Source organism: Sarcophilus harrisii, chromosome 2, assembly GCF_902635505.1.
Source record: "Sarcophilus harrisii chromosome 2, mSarHar1.11, whole genome shotgun sequence".
Taxonomy (NCBI): domain Eukaryota; kingdom Metazoa; phylum Chordata; class Mammalia; order Dasyuromorphia; family Dasyuridae; genus Sarcophilus; species Sarcophilus harrisii.
The window spans coordinates 592,852,910-592,872,767 of NC_045427.1; the positions used below are offsets into that span (position 1 = coordinate 592,852,910).

Genomic DNA, 19,858 nt, shown 5'->3' on the forward strand with positions numbered 1-19,858 from the left:
TGACACCCTGATTCACTGAGACAATAGACCCAGCAATTTGGAATGCTGCAATGTTGTACATATATTAAATCCTTGCCATAATGAATAGTGTGGACTTGGATTAAGGAAGGCTTGGATTTGAATTCTGTCCCAGACACTTACAAAGTATTTGAACTTAAGTAAATCATTCAACTTTTCAGTTTTCATGTCTGTAAAATGGGCCTAATAACAGCACCTACCTCATAGGCTCACTGTGAGAATCATATAAAATATTAAGTGTTTTGTAAACCTTGAAATGCTATATAAAAATCATCTGTCATTATTATTATTCATCATCATCATCATGTATGATAATTACCTATATTAGATCTTTTTTTCATCTTCTTAGACCATAAGCTTGATGAAGTCAGATACTGTGCTTTATCTAAACTTTACATGTCCCTCCAGTAATTAGTACAGTAGATTGGCAATCATCTAGAGTTAGGTTTTTGCACATAGTAAGCATCTATTTGAATTCACATCTATGTAAGAAACATTAAGTCTGTTTTACATTCGTTATGCTATTTCTGTATTTTGTATTGAGTCTAGGCTGCTACCAACAAAATAAAAGCATTGTCCTTTGTTCTTTCCCTAGGGTAAAGTAGAAGTAGAGGTTGGTAAAGAAGGTCTTCGCTTTGAGAATGGAGCCTTCACTTACTACGGTGTGCCAGCCATCATGTCCACTGTGTGCTCAGGTACTTTGATTATGCTCCTCCCCAGTCCCAGTCTGTGCAGCATAAAAGTGTCTAAAGCCAGTGACGACTTAGGAATTTGACTCGAGTTTCTTCCCATACCCTGTCTCCCCCATTCTCTATCTTCTGGGTGTATCTTCTGGCTGTATCTTCTGGCTTCAATTGGGGCTACGGATAAAGAGAGGTAGGACACAGTAGGCAGGTGTGTTTTCTGAGTTACCACTGACTACATTTCACGCTTCTTTCCTTAGATAATGATGTGCGGAAGGTTGGAAGTCTGGCTGGATCCTCCGCCTTTTGTATGTATTCCTCAATTGCTCTTCTCACATACAGCAATATGCGCCTGCCTCAAACACATTGCACAGGGGCTTTGGACTGAGCAGTTCAGGCCCCAAGCTTGGAATGAGCATAAGACGTTTTGTCTTTTTGTTGCTGGGTTTGTTGCTTATTTTCTGTGTGACTAAAATGCTTCCTGCTTATCTACATATCACTGAAATATTGAAGGGGGGAATTTTCCTTATTTATTTTCAAGTATCAGAGAGTCAGATTATATTCATGCTCTTTAAAAAAAAATAAGACTAAAGCTGTCTTCTTCACTAGATAAGGAAATGGTTGGTATAGTAAAGAATACTGAAGTCTAAAATCTTGGGTTTGAATTTGGATTCTGCCATTTATTCCATGTGACCCTAGATGTATCAAGTTGTCTCTCTTGGTCTCAGTTTCCTCATCTGTAAAATGAGAAGATTTGACTAGATGACTTGTAAGGTCTCTTCTCTCTCTAAATCTGTGCTCCTCATAAATTAGGATTTTTTGTAAAGACCACTAGACACCGCTAATATATTAATTGGTCTTGATTCTTGAGAAGAACTAGTGAGGATATCCTGAGGAAGTTACTGTTGAGTTGGTGTGACAGGTGACTTGCTTCTCAGTGAAATCTGAGTAAGTAACGATGCTCCATCGCTCTGTAAGTACATGTAATATGGGCAGTGCTGATATGAGGCTGATTGTTGCTACGCTGCAAATAACATGGCAACCGTTTGTCTATTCTCTGTACCATTGGCCTGCTTTCTTCCATTTAGTTCTTATAAATAGACATAGGTGCATGGGTATGGTATATGTAATCCAGGAGGTATTTTTCTCTTGTGTGCTCTTGGGTTCCCTAATCTAAATTTTGTGTTACTTTAGTCCATTGACTCTCATTGTAGCCATTTATATATCCAAGGAAGCATTTTCTTCCTTTTCTTTCTTTTGTTTCTTTTGTTTTTACATTAAAAATAGAATAGTGCTTTGTTTTTATGCATTCATCAAAGGATCCCAAAGCACTTGATTATCATATTTCCTGGTGAGTGTGTTCCTCTGTGTATGTTTACATTGCTATGAATTACAACGTTATTGCATTACTATTAATAATTAGAGTAACATTGCCTACTCTGGAGGGAGAAATTGAAAAAATGAGTTGTCTGAAATCATACAGAAAGTCAACAGGCCAGCTGGAACTAGAGTCCTAGTCCAGGGTTCTTACTACATCAGGGAGATTCAGAATTTATGTCCTTTACCTGCCTCAGGAAACTGAACTTTCATATAGTCTTTTGCTGTAAAACTTTACTTCACAGTCATAACAGAAATAAGAGTGAAAGGATGTTCCCATAGACACTCCCTGAGATGATAGCAAAATAGTAAATGTAGCAAATCTCTAAAATGAAGACAGAACATTTCAGTCTTGCTTAATTTGGTAGGTGAGGGTCATAAAACTTGTGTGGTCAGGGAAGTCTTCCGCTGAGGGAGATGGGGAGATGGAATTGTTAAGTAGGAACACAATGAAAGCAATTATTGATGCCATCTATGAGGTCATGTTCCAGTGGGAGACACACTGTAAGTACTCCCATGCCTCTATGAGTTGAGTAGTTGACACCTTGGTTTCATTAATGTTGTTGTAATGGGTGGTAAGTGACTCAGGAAGACCTCCAGAGTCAGGGAGAGATGAGAAGAACTTTGTTCCCCTAGAGTGAGCTCCAGACCTCACTTCCCCTTGAAGATCTATGAGATTTAGAGAACAGCAGTCTTTAGAAATCTAATGAGCTATAAGACTGTCTTCCCCAAACTGTTAGGCTCCCAAAATTCCAGAATAGGTAGAAGCAATTGAAGATTAGTTCCAAAATTCCCTCTTCTCTTCAACTCAGACTATATTTATTCTCTCAAAAAAATGTGAGAAATGATACACTTCCAGTCTCCTCCTTTCCTTTGTCTTATGTTTTTAAAAGTTTTGCCCCATTTAAAAGTTTTTAAAAACATTTTCCCCCTGAGTGAAGTAGGAACATATTTGCGCCCAAGCTATGTGGTACTTTCTGAGTTATATTGGTCTGATCAGCCACAGTTTGACAACCTGTACACTGATCCTAGTATCAACATTATGTTGTCATTTTGGTGCTCCTCAACATCAACGATAAGCAAGGAGAACATAACTTGCAATACTGACTGAAAGGTTCAGTCACTGTTAAAGTCACTGTCACACTTTTGGTGTGACAAGTTACTTTGCTTCTTCTCAGTGAAATCCCAGTAAGTACCAATGCACCATTGCTTTGGGTAAATGCATCACTCACTAAAACAAAACCAAAAATTATTTTATATAATCCTTTAGGAAAAAAAAAACCTACAGGCCATTGAAGGTGAAAACTGCTATTTTTCTATCTCCACTCATTGAATAAAATGCATACAAACCTGGTAATAACTTACATAAGGGGCAATTGTTTAGAAGGAAGCATCTGCAGGGAAGCTCAGTCAATAAAGCCTTCTCCCTTCACAAGTCAAGCTGTGAACCAAATAAAGAGAACTTTTGATTGAATGGTGCAGATTGAACTGGGAATGAGCCCTTGATTTGCCTGATTTCCTATATTATGATTCATAGCTAGACTGAAATTATATCAGCCATTGAGGATAAAGAGTAAATATGACAAAGTAGCAAGAGAATTTGCCCCATGGCTGTCATATAAAATCTTGAAGTTACACATAAAGAACCTCACTTTTCCTGATAGTAGCAAGGTATGACTTTCTAAAGGGCTCCTCTTCCTATGGAAAGCTAGCTTATGGTACAGTAATGAGCTTAATAAAACTAGAGGTTCATAGATTTGAACTGGGAGAAATCTTGGAGGTATGAAAGCTGCTTTGAAGTTGGCTTCCCCATCAGATATTATTTCGTATCTCAGATGTCAGTTACTCTGATGTTGATTCTATCCCTTCTCCCCTGAAGGAACCTTAATCATGCTGCAGGTGTGGAAATGAGGGATATCAAGATTAACTCCCCTCTGATGAGTTGCTCTGGCACAATCAGTTTCAATGTGTGCTCACTTGTAGGTAATGTCTGGTCTCTTCTTGGAAAGGCTTCAAGTTAAGTTCCCCTCACCCACCTTTAATTTTGTGGGGAAAAAAGGAGAAACGAAAAGGAAAAACAAGAGTGGGGGGAGGACAAATAGTGCAGCTTATGCCTGCTGAGAAGTAAATATATGGAATTAAGACTGCAAAGGAATTGATCTCCCATCCCAACTTTTATTCTTTGTTAAATAGCACTGTCATCCATAAGGAGGGAGATCCTCATTAAAATACAAGGAGGGGGAGAGCAGCTAGGTGGCACAATGGTAGAGCACCCACTCTGAAGTCTGGAGGACCTGAGTTCAAATGTGACCTCAGACCCTTAACACTTCTTAGCTGTGTGATCCTGGACAAGTCACTTAACCCCATTTGCCTCAGGAAAAAACAATACAAGAAGGGTATATAATATATTTCCCACACAAGTTACTATTTGCAAAAATATGGCTACCAGTTATAACTAGGATAAGGTGACTAGGGCTCTGCTTCTAATGGGTCACTATTTAGAAGGAAGCACTAGGCATGTTTAGCCCTTCAGAAACTTATAAACAAGTTTGGCACCAAGTTAACAAGAATAATTAGTTAAGATAGAGAGCAGCTTCCTTGCCCCTTACAACCTGTTATAACCTTAATCCATGATAACTCACCTTCAGTTAGAACCAGAGACAGGTTTACTTCAGACAGAGTACTGTAATGCTGTGAAGTTCCAGGAACAGACTCTTACATTTTTCCTCTTCCTTTGTTTTTCTCCTTGTGCTTATCTTTCCTTTCTCCTCCTCACATTTCTTTGACCACTGCCTCTCTAGTGCCTGTCTCAGTGTCCCGTACCTTCGCCTTCAGCAGAGGGGAATCCTTGGCAGGCTCCCCAGGTAATCGTGCATGGCTGTCTCAGGGGACGCTGTGGAGCTTAGGGGACTGGAAGGCGCTGGTTACCCTGCCCTGCCCTGCCCTGCATGAGGAGCTGGTCTGTACTTCTATACCAGGATAGGAAATGGGTCTAGTCTCTGGATTGAGGACATTCATGGCCACATCACAAAATGTTACCTACCCAAACATGTAAAAGCATAATAATTTACATATGTAGCCTAGGATTTACTAGTATAATGCCATTCAAAAACTTAAACTCCATGGAATATAGCTATGAGTATTTACACATATAATGTCCAAGAGAAATATTCCAGATAACATGGCATAATGACTATGGAAGCAGGCAAAGCCATGTCCAAGACACAATAGATATGTAACTGTGGATATTTACAGAACATTTCTTGCCATAATTTATGCTCATAATGAAGCTCCTGATTGTCACAGGTGAGTTGCTGATCCACAGTGTGGATAAAGCTTAGCAGTTCCCTGAATCAATAAAATCACAAGTTCAGACCAAAAAGGAAAGAAGAAAAAACCTAAGCAATTTTCCAATTAATTCCATGTCTCATAAAATAATTAAATATTATTGTGCTTATTGTTATTTTGCACATAAGATAAAGCCTGAGACAAGTACACGGTTCAGTAAAACCTTGATTAACTGGAGTCCAATTCATCAGAAATCTTTATGAACTAGATTGGGGGGTGGGAGGGGAAGCTAGGGGAAAAGAGCAAATGAAAAACAAACTTCCAGATTCCAAAGTATGCCCAGGGATTACTTAATATTCAGCCCAACCTTTAAATCTTCTCTCTCTCCAGAGGGCCTGTGATTATAAATAATACCCAGAATGATACTGTGGGTTTCCTAAAGATCCTCAGACATGAGGAGGTCACTGTGTATTATACGTTTTGCAATTAGAAAAGTGAACTCAAAGGATTTAGAATTTTTATCAACAAGATTTGAAAGTGAAAGGATTGTCTGCTTAACAGTTAACCAGAAAATTGAATTAACAAACATGTTCCAGGCATTGTTTAATCAACATTTTACTGTGTAAGCTTCACAGTCAACCAAAGGCAGGAAGGGCAGGTTCCTATTTGCACACAGTTTTCCACTAATGCTTGGTTGCTGCATGTCTGGGAGTGTCCTTCTCAAATTTTTCAATCCCATTCTTCATCCTTAGCTTGGACCTTAGATGTTTAGCCATGGAAAGAAATGAGAGATACCCATTTGGAGCAGAGTGAGTTGTTTTCCTCCACTCTGCATGTGATAGAAGAAAGGAATGATGAGAACAACAGAAAAAAAAAACCAGGAAGAAATATGAGCATGTTATTTTTTCTTCCTACCAGCCTTCCTTCCTGTTGCCTCATTTTAGCTAACCATCTCCACTGGGTATCTAAAATACCTGCCCCCTACTGCAACTATTAATTGATCACCACTTTTACTATGTTTCTACCTAAGACCAGTAATAGATTATATAAAAGAAAGTCTTAGTGCACATTTGGGCTCCCTCTTTGCACTTATATTTTCATTTTCTATTTCCCTTTTCAAGGTGAGAGTGAGACGTATGTACACTATTTTTTTTTAATGAACTCTCCTCCTATATGAGTCTCCTGCTCTGAATCCAGATATCTCAACCATCTTTTCCACTTTTTGGAAATGCTAAGTTGCAGCTGAGTTGATGAAAGAAAGAAGTGGATCCAGTATGTGAAATGGGGATGTTCATGGCCATATCATAGGCTGTTATATCATAGAATGTTACACCTTGTCCATGTTGTTCATAATGATTATTTCTAATACGACCCTCAGTTTGAGTGAAAAAAGAGAATATTGTAGAGTGGTGTAAAAAATTGGAAATATTTTTGGAAAGTCATTAAAACCATGCATTCTCATTGTCCCTCCTCGCCATTTACCTTTCTCCCTCACCCACATCCTGCAGAATATCTATCTATGACAAATGTTAGTTCTTTACTGATACAGAGCCTTATAAAAACAAAACACAAAACTTTCAGGAGGGGCAGACAACTGTATTTTAAGTTTCTTTTTATGACTGGGTTCAAGTCTTGTCTCTGGCTAATGATAGCCATGTAACTATGAGCAAGTTAACAGATTTCAGAACTAGATCTTTTTTCCCAAAATTGAAGTCACTGCTCTGAAATCTTCAGATAAACAATGTTATTAATTAGCACTTTCTCTACATGTACTCAGGCAGCCTAAAACAAATGTAGTTTGTTTTGTTTTGTGAAATATGGTCAATGGAAATATTCCTGTTTTCATCAGTTTTGCTAGAGTGAACACTGGTATGTGAGCAAGTTGATCTAGGATGATAACTGAAATGAAGTTGCAGAATTTAGATTGTGGCCCGAAGTTGCTTTACTAGAATTTTTTGGCAGATTCTTTTTCCAGTTTTGCATATTTGTGCCATTAAATGATGGGTTCTAAAATTCTGACTTTTGCTATTTCAGAATCATGTAGCTAAATGCATCCCAATCAGTTTGGCAAAGAGAAATCATAGCTCAATGAGAATAGCCAAACTCAATTCTATCTCTCCTTTTCTCTCTTTCCCTTTCTCTCTCCTTCTCCCTCTTCCTCTCATTCTCTGCTTCTTTGTCTCTCTGTGTGTCTCTGTTTTTCTCTGTGTCTGTGTCTGTCTCTCTCCTCCCCTCCCCATTTCTTGTTCTCTTTCTCCATTTGTTTTGGATTTTTTATCTCTCTGACTCTGACTCTGCTTCAGTTAGAAGAAAACTCAAAAACCATCTAGTCCCACTTTTTCCTATCCCAAGAATCCCCTCTACAATTACTATCAGCAATTGTGGTCACTAATAGATCACTGGTGAAGATCCAACAGGTATAACAAATGGATATGATGCCAGACTTCTGCTTCATATCCTCATCCATGAATACTAAGGGAAAGTACCACCTCTGTACCACCCAAGCTTTGGAACTCACTGATTTTTTTATCCAGATCCCACTTGGAAGGAACCATCACTTCCTCATTTTTACTCATCTCTAGCTTGTAGACACAGGTGCTATAACTAAAGCAAGAGCCTAATTCCTGCCTTTTACTGTAGCGTGGAGGCTTTCTGAAACATTGATGATTCTCATCCATTCCCACACCCTGATTTTTAATCCCACCCTCCCTTTAGTCAGAGTCAACTCAAATAACATTCCCTTTCTCATATCGAAAGAACTTATATAACAAGTTCTCTATGGTTTCCTTCTAGCATTAAGGTGTGTGAGAACAGGGCATGTTCACCAATTTTGCCATAGCTACTTATAATAAAGAGAATTCCCAGACTTGGACATCCTTTTACGGAAACTTTTGCTCCATCCTCCTTGGAATGTACTGGGCTCTCTCTCCATGCTACATTTCCTGAGTCTGTGTCCCTCTGTTCTTAAGAAATACCAAAGGGAACTAAACACTAAAGTGTTTTTCATACTCATGACATTGGTTTGTTACTAATTTCTGCTTCTTATTAAAATCATTTCCATGTCTCTTGCTTAGAAGTCCCTAAATATATGCACACACTTATTAAAAATGCAGAGTCAACAGTGTTTTATCTTGAGAGGAATATCAGACTAGAGAAACACAATAGGTTTTTACACAGAATTTAAATTAGCTGGGGCTCTGTTACATCCTTAGAAGCATTTTTTTTCTAAAAATAATTTCCCCTCAAGAGAAAAATTGATATCAATTATGCTTTTATTTAAAAAAAAAAAAGGAGGAATGGTCTACTGGTCTCAGAGATTTATCAATCCATGCCCAGCTTAATGTTTACAAAATCCAAGAGGTGGAAGGGAACTCAAAAACCACTAATATTTAAGTAAAGATACTTAGTCATATTTTGTGTTTTGGATTTTTTTTCGAAGTCTGCCCAAACCTATAAACCCTTTCTAAGAATCATATTTTTATGCATAAAACTCATAGTATTTCAAAGGAAATCAATCATACAGAAATTTAATTTCTAAGAATTAAGAATTTCTGATATAGTCCAACACACAATTAACCAAGGGTACCCTATACAATATTGCTGACAAGTCAATAGTCTGTTGAATTTTGTTTTGTAACTTTGGAGGTGGGTGCTGCTGCCCATCCTATATTTTTTTCCTTACCACATATGACTTAGGTTGTTACATCACCCTGATCTTTGGTTCCACAATGTGCCAATCCTAGCTCCAAGAGTCACAGAGCAGTAGGGGGAGGTGGTAGGAAATGGAGTGACCATTTCTCCTTGTTTACAGGGAGTAAAGAGAGCAGTTGCCACAGACCCAGTAGTTGCCACAGAAACAAGTGGAAAGAGCCCCAGTTAGGATTATGGGAAATTAGCTAGTTCAACCTCCTCCCTTTATAGATAAAGGAAATACTATAGCTCCCTTATTGTGAACCAAGGAGCAACACCTGGCATAATGCCCTTCCTGACTTATGGTTGGGTGATTCACACATTAAGGTAGGGAAAGTCAGAGGTTATCAAGCATATTGAGTGGTTTCTAAAGGCACTGCCCCTAACACACCCTCGTTCCCCATTGGCTGTGTCTATCTCAGTTGGGATCAGGACCCTTCTAAGAGCTGGTGTTTTAGAGCCAGATAACACACTGAGAAGCTTCTAGACTGCCCTACTTTCCACAATTACGTAAGACTGGATTAGGTGGAGACATCAGCCTGGGCCCCTGCTGAACCAGTCATAACTGGGGAACAGCTACTGCCAGAGCTGCCAAAACTCAAATCAGATTTTTTTTCAAGGGCACCCTAACAGGATATGAAGTAAATGTTTTTCTGCTGAATGTCTCTGTCATTAATAGGAACTGTTGTTTTCATGCAACCCTTGAGAATACTTTCAAACATCCCAATTCCCTCTAATTAATCTTATTAGAGAGGCAGCATGGGACAATGGAAAAATGCTGAGTTAGAGTTAGAGACCTGGATTCAAAAACTATCTCCTTCCTAAGTGATCTTAGATTTAGGAGCACTTAAAGGCCTTTTCAAGCTCTAAATCTAATTAAATTTGAATTTAAATGTAAATTGGTTCTTATGAACCAAAGAACTGCCCCTTCAGTCCTTTTAATCATTAATTTTAGGCAGGCAAGAAGGATTACCTGTATCCAGACCTTTTGGGGGCTATGATTTTATTGGTGGGGAATGCAAATTATGGATCCACAAGAACTCATTAGGGGGTTAAAAATATTGTGGCTGAACAATTTATTACCCATCTTCCAGAAAGGTGATGAGTCTCTCGTTTATTAGGCAGCTATGTAAAGTCAGGAAAATGAGTTTGGATGCTGCCTCAAACCTTTACTAGCTATGTAACCTTGGACAAGACATCCTCTCAGATTCAATTTCCTCATCTATAAAATGGGGGTAATGATAGCCCTACCTCACAGAGCAGTTGTGAGATCAAATAAGAATACACACACACACACACACACACACACACATACTCACACTTATATATATTATATACATATGCTTTATGTATGTGTTCTAGCTTTAATTAATAAGTACCTATTATGTTCTAGACATTATGAGAGTTACAAGGACAAAAATGGTTTCACTAATATAACATGTTCCTAGATGAAGAACTCCCTTTACAAAGAAAAAATAGTATCTTCTCTAAAATTTAGTAGTCTTAGAGTAAGTTTGGGCTATTGAGAGGATGTCACTTGCATAATTAGTACTTGTTCAGAGGCAGAATTAGAATCCAAGTTTTTCTGGCTTCGATGGCAGCCCTCTTCACCAAACCATGCTGCCTCTGCTTATTTAGAGGGATATACAAGTCAGCTGACAAGTAGTCTTGAAGGAGAAGGCCTTAAAAACTTAAAAAAAAAAAAAAAAAGCTTTTATACATTAAGGTGGTGTTTGAACTGAGATTCGAAGAAAAACAAGATGAGGAAGAGGGTGATGGGGAAGGGAAACTAAGAAATATCTAGCTTACCTTCATCCAGTGAGAGAGAAAAATCCATTAAGGCCTGGAAATTATCTACAGTACTGACCTTCATCCAAGTTCCTGGGCCAGTGATGGCACAGCTAGATGATACAATGGATAGCTCCCCTGGACTGGAGTCAGGAAAACTCATCTTCCTGAATTCAAATATAACCTCAGATATTTATTAGCAGTGTGACCCTGGGCAAGTTGCTTAATCTTGTCTGCCTCAGTTTCCTCTTCTGTCAAATGAACTGGAAAGGGAAATAGCAAGCCACCCCATTATCTTTGACAAGAAAACCCCATAAAGGATCACAAAGAGTTGGGCATAACTAAATAAAAGCAACAAAGGCCAATGATAGAGATTTCTTGATTCACGGGGGCTGTCCTTTTTGAAAGTTTCTAAGTCTCTTTGCTGGGAAATCTTAGACTTTATCTTTGAATTATTCAGGCCCTAAAGCTCTCTTAGGAACAAGGACCCAGTTTTCCCCCAAGATATTTACCCTTCATCCCCATATCTATTAAGATGATGTGATCTACTGGTTTCTATTTGGGTCCAAGCCCTTAGGGCTAATAGCTTTATAAATGATATGTATCTCAATGAGTACTTCTAAGGCTACACATTATTATTTCCAGTGTGTGTTTTGCTAGATGGATTCAAGTTGTTTTTGTCAAGGGGCTAACTTCCTGTACATGGCAGGTGCTTCATACAATCCATATTGTAATTGGATGATGACCAATATATAGCTCATAGTTTGGTGAGTTGGGATACAGGAATTCAGTTTCCCAAGATTACTCATCGACAGAACTAGAACCAGAATCCCCAAGCTTCTGGTGGCTTCCCTTAGTCCACATTAGAAATGCTCCTCCTTGACAGTCTGGGGAGAGCTCAAGAATAGGCTTCATTTGGACATAGGGAATGCTTGCCTTTATCTTGTGTGGGTTGCATTTATGTTTTATTATTTTCATGAGGTCTGCATTGAGGTATATTGTGACCCCTTTATGCCTTAGTAGACAGTCAGACTAAGTTGCTATAGCTAAAAACTAGATTGATTGTGGTCTACTTTCTGTGACAAGAATTTTCTAAAGTCAGATGGGCTGAGCCTTGGACAGCAGATCTTTCAGCAGGCACTTTAGAGCTTGTGTTCTGCTAGCCTAGCCTTAGAGAAATCAGGATCATATCCTTGTGAGACCTCAGGGTAGTATTTGTAAAAGTTCATAATTGAGGAAATCTAAGGACCACCTACAGAAGTCAAGCTACTTGGGGCCAGTGGATAGAGCCCATGACTTAGAATCTGGATGACCTGAGTTCTAGTTTTGCCTCAGATACTTTAGTACCTGAACGACCCCGGCAAAACCCCTGTTGTCTCAGGGTTATGAAATCAGAATAATAATAGTATCAACATATCTCACAACATAGTACAGTAAAAACTAAGGAGATATTTGTATTTTGCAAAACTTAAAATGCTACATAAATGCTAGCTGTTATAATCATTTTAACCTTCTGGATGACTTTGGGATGGTAATCAAGGAAGTTTGGAAATTAATTGACTATATTTCCTTTTTCTTTATCTTTTTCTTTGTTTTGGGGTTTGGGGGAATCAATCAGGGTTAAGTGACTTAGGGTCTCACAGTTAGTGTTTGAACTGGAATACAAATCACCCAGATTACAAGTCATATGCTCTATTCCTTGTGCCACCTAGCTGCCCCTTTTTCTTGAAGTTTCCCAGCAAGAGAGATAGTGTGGCTAATGAGCAGAGGGCTGTATTGGAGCCAAGAACTGAGTTCAAGTACTTCCACTGACACATATTGACTAATATGATCCTGGGGATATCACTTAAGTTCTCAGCTCAGCTCTCTGTCTTAGAAGTTGTATAGATAGTATTGACGTGCATTGGTGGATGAGATTTCTAAACCAAGGAGTTCCCTGTACCAGTGAGATTACAGTTCCAATCCTTAACCTGGTAACTTCTTGGTGGTTGATAGAGTGATTCCTTCTCTAATTTTATTTTATTTTATTTTTTAATAACTTTTTATTGACAGAACCCATGCCAGGGTAATTTTTTACAACATTATCCCTTGCACTCACTTATGTTCCGATTTTTTCCCTCCCTTCCTCCACCCTCTCCCCCAGATGGCAAGCAGTCCTATACATGTTAAATAGATTACAGTAGATCTTGGATTCAATATATGTGTGCAGAACCAAACAGTTTTCTTGTTGCTCAGGGAGAATTGGATTTAGAAGGTATAAATAACCTGGGAAGAAGAACAAAAATGCAAGCAGTTTACATTCATTTCCTAGTGTTCTTTCTTTGGATGTAGCTGCTTCTGTCCATCCTTGATCAATTGAAACTAAGTTAGATCTCGTCTTTGTTGAAGAAATCCACTTCTATTAGAATACATCCTCATACAGTATCATTGTTGCTTTCTCTAATTTTAAATACACATGACTTCCAACAACATGACATCTGGGAGAGACTTTTCTCATTGATCTGTAGCACCAATCCCTTTCTTTAGCAAGGGGATTTAATCCTACTTGGAAGTTTTTCATTTTTTAGTGAGCAATGGGTAGGTAAATTTGCCTCAGCTGACCAGTCAACAAAATTAGCTCTTAGCTAATTAGCCAACAAGTTTTTCTTTGCATTGCAAAGATTTTAAGATTATGAAGGAGTTGGTAAAATCAGGAGATTAGAACCATAGTCTCTGAGAAGTTGACAATTCTATACGTTGGCAATGATGGGTCTGGGAGAACCTAAATGCCACATCTGATACAAGATTCAGTTCAGTTGAAAAATACAACACTTGTTCCTATAAGGCAGGACTTGTTAAACTTTTTTCACTTGCAACCCTTTTATGACTGAGAAACTTTTACTTGACTCCAGATATATGTATGTAAAATAGGTATGCAAATCAAACATTTACTGATAATAAATCACAATTTCATGACCCTCACATTCAGATGAGACCCCATATAGGGTCATGACCCACAGTTTAAGAAGCTGGGCTATAAGGAGGGTGGGGCTCCCAGCACTGTCTCGCATCTTCTTATTCTGGTCTTTTTTTGCAGCTAATAAGCTATGGTTGTAATCCTGCGGATAGTTTAGCATTCTTCCTCCCAAAATTTGATTTCTATCTATAGAACCTATAAAGGGAAGGAGCATGAACGAAAGAAAAGAATATTTATCCATTGAGTTGTTTGTGCTATGAACTCCTTTCTAAGGCTACTGACTCCTTGTATAAATAAAATGACACTTTCCCCAAGAAAGTGGAAAGTACAAGGGGCATATTAGCACTACCCAGTGTGACCATTGCTTAAAAGTCCAGAGGTGCTCAGTAAATGCCTCTCTTTGTCTCTTTTCCGTTTTCCACCCCTTTCCCTCCACCCTATCCCACCTCCATCTTTTCTCCCCCTTATTCCTTCACCCTCTCCTCTTCCTCTTCTTCCTTCTCCTCCTTTGTCAACATCTGCAGTAAACCGATCCCCTTCTCGCTGCAGTGGGTTGAACCGCTCTGAGTCTCCAAACCGAGAGCGCAGTGACTATGGGGGCAGCACCACCCAGCTGTACAGCAGCAACAACCTCTACACGCCTGACTACTCAGTCCACATCCTCAGTGATGTGCAGTTTGTGAAGGTAACCCTCCAGGAGGGCTTTCCATTCCTGTTGCCTGGCCCCCTCTACTCTGCACAGACTCCATGAGATTAAGCAGCTACCCAGAGCCAGGGAGAGGACAATTAATCAGTCCCTTAAACTGTGTCATCCTATAATAAACAATATATGTCAAAGAAACAATCCATTTTCCAGCAACGAGCCAGGAGGTAATCATTTTCTGACATTCATAAATCCATTTTTTTCATTAACCTTCATTATTCCTCATGTTATACCCAGCAGCATGCTCATAAGGTAGGTCTCTTTTCTTCTTTTTTCCACATGGAGAAACTAAGACACAGAGCAAGATAAAACAGTTTGCCCTGAGGCACAACAGAATTCCAAAATTTTGGTTCCCTCATCCACATGGTTCAATTTGCTTCTGTGTGTTCCTTCAGTATTATAAACTTAAAGAGAGACCATGTTGCCTAATGGATAGAAAGCCAGCTTTAGCATCAGGAAGATAAGGGTTTAAGTTATGTCTCTAATGTAAACATAGATATACACACACCTATATATACATATATACATACATACATACATGTATGTGTATATATATATATATATATATATATATATATATACACACACACACACACACACACATACATACACACACTATATCCTTGGGCCATAAGCAACTCTCTAATACTGTAAATTGCAGAGTAGGTGTTGATATGCATTGACAGAGGAAATTTCCCCACTGGAAAATCAATTTAAACATGCCAATTAAAATTTATTTAATGTTTATACCAATACCAATTAAATACATATGCATATATATTTAATGCCTATACCAATTAAGTAACAAACCTGGACAAAATAACCATAACAATATCAGGAATAATAAAAGCAGATGCTTTTAGGGCCATATGTAAGGAAGAGAAGATATTATGATCTCATAATTAGAATGGCTTACAATTTATAACCTAAAGTAGAAGTTGACTGAATTTGCCCAGAAACATTTTTATTATTCAGTATTACTCTATGTCAGTAGTATATGCTGGGGGGAAAGTATTCTTCAAAAATCACATAAAAGATTTTCACCACAACTTTGTGTTATTAAAGAAAAACAAGATTTATCATGCCCTTTATTTAAACTGGTGTTGGTACAAAAACTTCTCAGTAAATATTCTCTTTTTTTTTCTCCTCTGGTCTCTTCTCCTTCTACTCTCAATCCCTCCCCCTTCTTTGAATTTATATTCTACAAATTGTTTGAAATCTATTAGTGATCTGGGTCTAGTATTGGGGGAAAAGCACTGGACCTGAGAGTCTGGAGATCTGAGGTTGAATCTTGGATCCACTATTAATCAATCAATGAACAAGCATTTATTAAGCACTTAATATGTGCCAAGTACCATGTTTAAGCACTGGTAATATGAAGAAAGGCAAAAATAGTCCTTTCCCTCAAGGATCTTACATTTGATTTGGGGAGAGAGAGGTATATAAAAGTTACATTCAGAGTAGATGGAGAGTAACCTCAGAAGGGAAAGTTCTTGCATCCTTTTTAGCCATCCATTCTAGGGCAAACCACTTAACCTTCTTTGACCATTATTTTCTCATCAACATATTGGCAATAGGCTGCCAGGGTTATTATGAGAATCAAGTGAGCTAATGATGATGATACAGCCCTTTGCAACTGTAAAGTGCTTTATAAATACATGTCGTTAAGGCTAACAGCAACATTATATTCACACTGCCTGACTGTCCTCTTGAACCAACTTGGTTTAAACCAACAAATTGCCTTTAGGGTGCTCATTCACATAGTAGCCCTCATCATGGCACTTACCATACTAGACTTTCAGAGGATGCATTTTGAAATCACAAATATGAGAAGAAACACATTTCCTTTCACTGTGGCAGCAAAGGATAAACAGTGTCTGGTGTTTTACAGAAGAAAGTGGTCTCATGGGCATATCTCTGGACATAACAGCCGAGACCTGTAAAGCAACACATTAAAATCATAGTCAGTTCTTCAAATTATACTATATGAGGGAAGGTTAAGGGATGAGTGTGTATAGCAAGAAACAAAGCACATATAGCAGAACAGAGGAACATCGATTTAGAGCTTAGTCATCTAATCCAAGTCCCTCATTTTACTGATGAGGAAACTGAGACCCAGAGTGCCTCATCTGCAGTCACACAACTAGCAGGGAAGAGAACTGAAATTTGAACCATGGTCCCCAGACTCCCAAACCAGTGCTATTTCCACCACACCATTGCTTCATGCCATTGGGACCCTCAAAAAGTGGGTGTGGAAACTAGCACAGAGAACATGGAAGCTCTTAAAAATTACAGATATAGTTGAATTACAGAATCTATCTATTTTTTCATGAGATAATTCTCCATGACTGTCCTCTCTACTCTGGAACCAGTTCACTGCTAATACAAACCTTCATCAGAATTGAATAAGAGAAATGAAAGATGTTAAGATCTCAGTGTCAGTTCTTTTTTTTATTAGCAAAAATGGTAAAAATTCAAGCAAGGGAAGTTGGGAGTAAAGGCAAGAAACTTTGGGATTATTTGAGGGCTTTGTCCATTCTTCCCTCCTTTACCATTATTGGCAGTGATCATGGTGTAATTTCACTGAAGAGAGCGTCCTATATTTTTGGAGACATTTTTGATGGATGTGCCCTTGGCACTGTAAGCCAAGAGGCTTCTTGAGCAACAGCAAGTTTTTGCAGGCCTTGATGTACTTGGGGAATAGGAATTCAGTGGTTCCTCAAAGAACTTGTTCTATAATGGCTATCATGGGAAGGCACTACAGATCCTTGAAAAAAATATACTAAATGAAGAGTCTAAAAAATTCTTAACTGGGTGTCTTTCTCAGTGAATTTCTGAAAGGCCTACAGATATTAACCTTGGGTCATCACTTGTAGCATGTAAAGAAGGGTGGGAAGAAAAGTAATGTTAGTGTTAAGTCTCATATTACCAATAATGAATGGAGACATAAAAAGCCCAGGTTATTTTTCCTAGAGTGTGAAAAAATCAAAATTGATATAACCTTGTGTTTCTACTTATGTTGATTCTGCAATGTAATTGATTTTGTGATGTATTAATTTTATAATTGAGTCTGCACCTGCCTAAAACGACATTGCTATATCTTTCAGTTAAACTCAAGAATTCCACTTTCCTTTTAAGTTAGTTTAAAAGTATAACTAAAAGAAAAGTTTGTCTCTCTCTTACAAGTAGCCCCAGGAATACTATTAGGATATCTGATTGTTATTTTTAAGTCCCCACCCCAAGTTAACTTGGCATCATCCCCCCAAAAATATGTTGTTTGTCTGTGAATTTAAGGGAGGTTTTAGCTCTTCCAAGGAGATACCAAGTCTGGTAGTTTTGATCCCTGAGCAAACAAGGTGCAGATAGGTCCCATATAAACAGTTAACATTCCTTAATTGTCCAAGAGGAGTGTGATTATCCTCATGTGAATGCCAGTTCACCTTTCTTAGTATGCCCAATCATGATGTTCCACAATTACAAGATCCCTTCTTTCTTGTGTGTCAATAAAAATGGTTCCCTCCTCATCGGGATGCTGGCTTTATTGAGGAAAACATTCTGACCCACTTTGTTAAGTTATATGCATCCCTGTTAATAAACTGATTTTGCTGAGAGTATGTACTTCAGTTTACCTTTATTAAAGTTATGAAGACAAGTGAAGTATTGGAAAAGCTCCTGATAGAATCCATGAAGGCCAATATCCCCTTTTTAAATCTTAGGTCCACACTTCCACTGTAAATATATAGCTAAGTAGTTCAAATATTTTCTTCCACTGAGGAACCTAAGGCAAAGTATCCATATGTGGAGAAATTTGAGAAAAACAGAGATCAGTTAAATCTCCTTTCAAAAACCTTGTTTTAAATGTTCTATTTTACTATCAGATTTATAATTATACTTTATGAAGGCAACTTGTGAGCTCATGCTATTGCTCAAAATATTACTTTTTGGCAGATTCAAGTTCAATCTGGGAAGCAGCTACCACAGGAAGTAACCATTGGATGAAAAGATATTTTAGTTGTCATGTCAACAAGAATTTATTAAGCATTTACAGTGTGCTGGAACAGAACATTGCTTCCATCTCTAGATGACTCCTCTATTTCTCTTTCCTTTGCCTCATGGAAGGAAGCAATGAGGACTCTGAGGGAACCTGTGAATAATGGCAGCAAAAAGAGCATGAAGGAGGATGGTTGCTAGAATGATTGAATAAGTTCCATTAGTGAATTGCTGAGAGAATTAGCTGCAAGGATTCTTTATACCCCATTGACCAGAAGTCTCTGGAAGAGGAAAGATAGGATTCTACATGAGTTCAAAAGAACACTTAATCATTGACTGGGATAAAGAATAGCATTAGATTAAGCATTAGATTATTTTGAGTTGAGGATTAACAAATAATTTACAAAGGAACACTTAGATACTTATATAACTTTAAAAGACAGCTCTGTACTTTTCAGGGGTCAGCAAACTATAGTACAAAAACCAAGTCTGACCCTCAGCTTTTTGTACAACCTCTAAACTCAGAATGTTTTTTTTTAATATTTTAAATAGTTTTATTGTATTTATATACAATATATATATAGCCAGCCCATTTTATATCTTTAAGTGCCTCATTGATTACTATTGTTTAAATTTTTTGATAAAGAGATATATTATTTATGTAAAAAGAGATAAAAGGAATGTTCTTCTAGCCAAAAAAGGAAAATAAGTGAATAAAAAACCATTGTGTTTAAACCACAGAAGCTTGAACTCATCATTTTATTATTACCTAGTAGAAGAAGACTTAAATGATAGAGCTTAAATGATAAATTTTTATTACAGGGTCTATTTATTTACCATATATTATTATTTATAATGTATTGTCTCTAATTATATGTTTGTTATTTTATAGGACTGATTTAAGACCTTGAAAACTTCAGCCTTAAATTATATAATAACAGAAAATATAAAAAAGATATCCAAGCTTAATAAGATCATATTTTCCATATATGGAATATATTAATTGGAATAATTAAATGGAATATGGAAAATATTAACCATATTTATGGTTAGTCTTTAGTCTGTCTAGCTGTCAAGCTAAACTTCCTGAAAATGCCCCTTTGTTGTTATTGGTTGCAAAATTAACAGTAGCACTCTGGCCTCTGACAAAATGTAAGGGATTGCTTAGTTAGTATTTGCTTCTGTGGAGAGAGAAAAGGAAGCAGGGACTGTTTTTGTTTGTTGGAAATAAGTTGGATTGGGAAAGCCTGGTTGGGTAACTAAATTAAAAAACACTTTGCAACAGTAATCACCAAGGTTCCCTGCTCCACCCTGCCTGTATGACCAATCACCTCTGTTGATCAGTCCCAGCTTTGAACTGTCAAA

At 37.8% G+C, this 19,858-nt stretch overlaps 1 protein-coding gene and 1 long non-coding RNA gene across 7 annotated transcripts in view; one reads left to right on the forward strand and one right to left on the reverse strand.

Annotated features, from left to right (window-relative positions):
- The window catches only part of CNNM1 (cyclin and CBS domain divalent metal cation transport mediator 1), a 73,580-nt gene that overhangs the window by 39,282 nt on the left and 14,440 nt on the right, over positions 1 to 19,858 (forward strand). For 2 of the 5 annotated variants that reach the window (XM_031956228.1, XM_031956229.1), the window contains exons 5-8: positions 614 to 713; positions 962 to 1,009; positions 4,880 to 4,942; positions 14,325 to 14,485. In XM_031956228.1, coding sequence (XP_031812088.1) covers positions 614 to 713; positions 962 to 1,009; positions 4,880 to 4,942; positions 14,325 to 14,485 — 372 coding nt within the window. Of the gene's footprint in view, positions 1 to 613; positions 714 to 961; positions 1,010 to 4,879; positions 4,943 to 6,487; positions 7,526 to 14,324; positions 14,486 to 19,858 lie in introns of those variants that run through there. The other 3 variants (XM_031956232.1, XM_031956230.1, XM_031956231.1) reach the window with 3 other exon arrangements.
- Positions 720 to 4,872, reverse strand: LOC116421922. 2 transcript variants are annotated; one of them, XR_004232517.1, is made up of 3 exons: positions 4,721 to 4,872; positions 3,444 to 3,519; positions 720 to 878 (listed from the first exon to the last, which is right to left on the reverse strand). It is a non-coding gene; the product is annotated as an uncharacterized LOC116421922 (long non-coding RNA). The 2 variants fall into 2 exon arrangements; XR_004232516.1 differs by lacking the exon at positions 720 to 878 and having other exon boundaries at positions 3,008 to 3,519.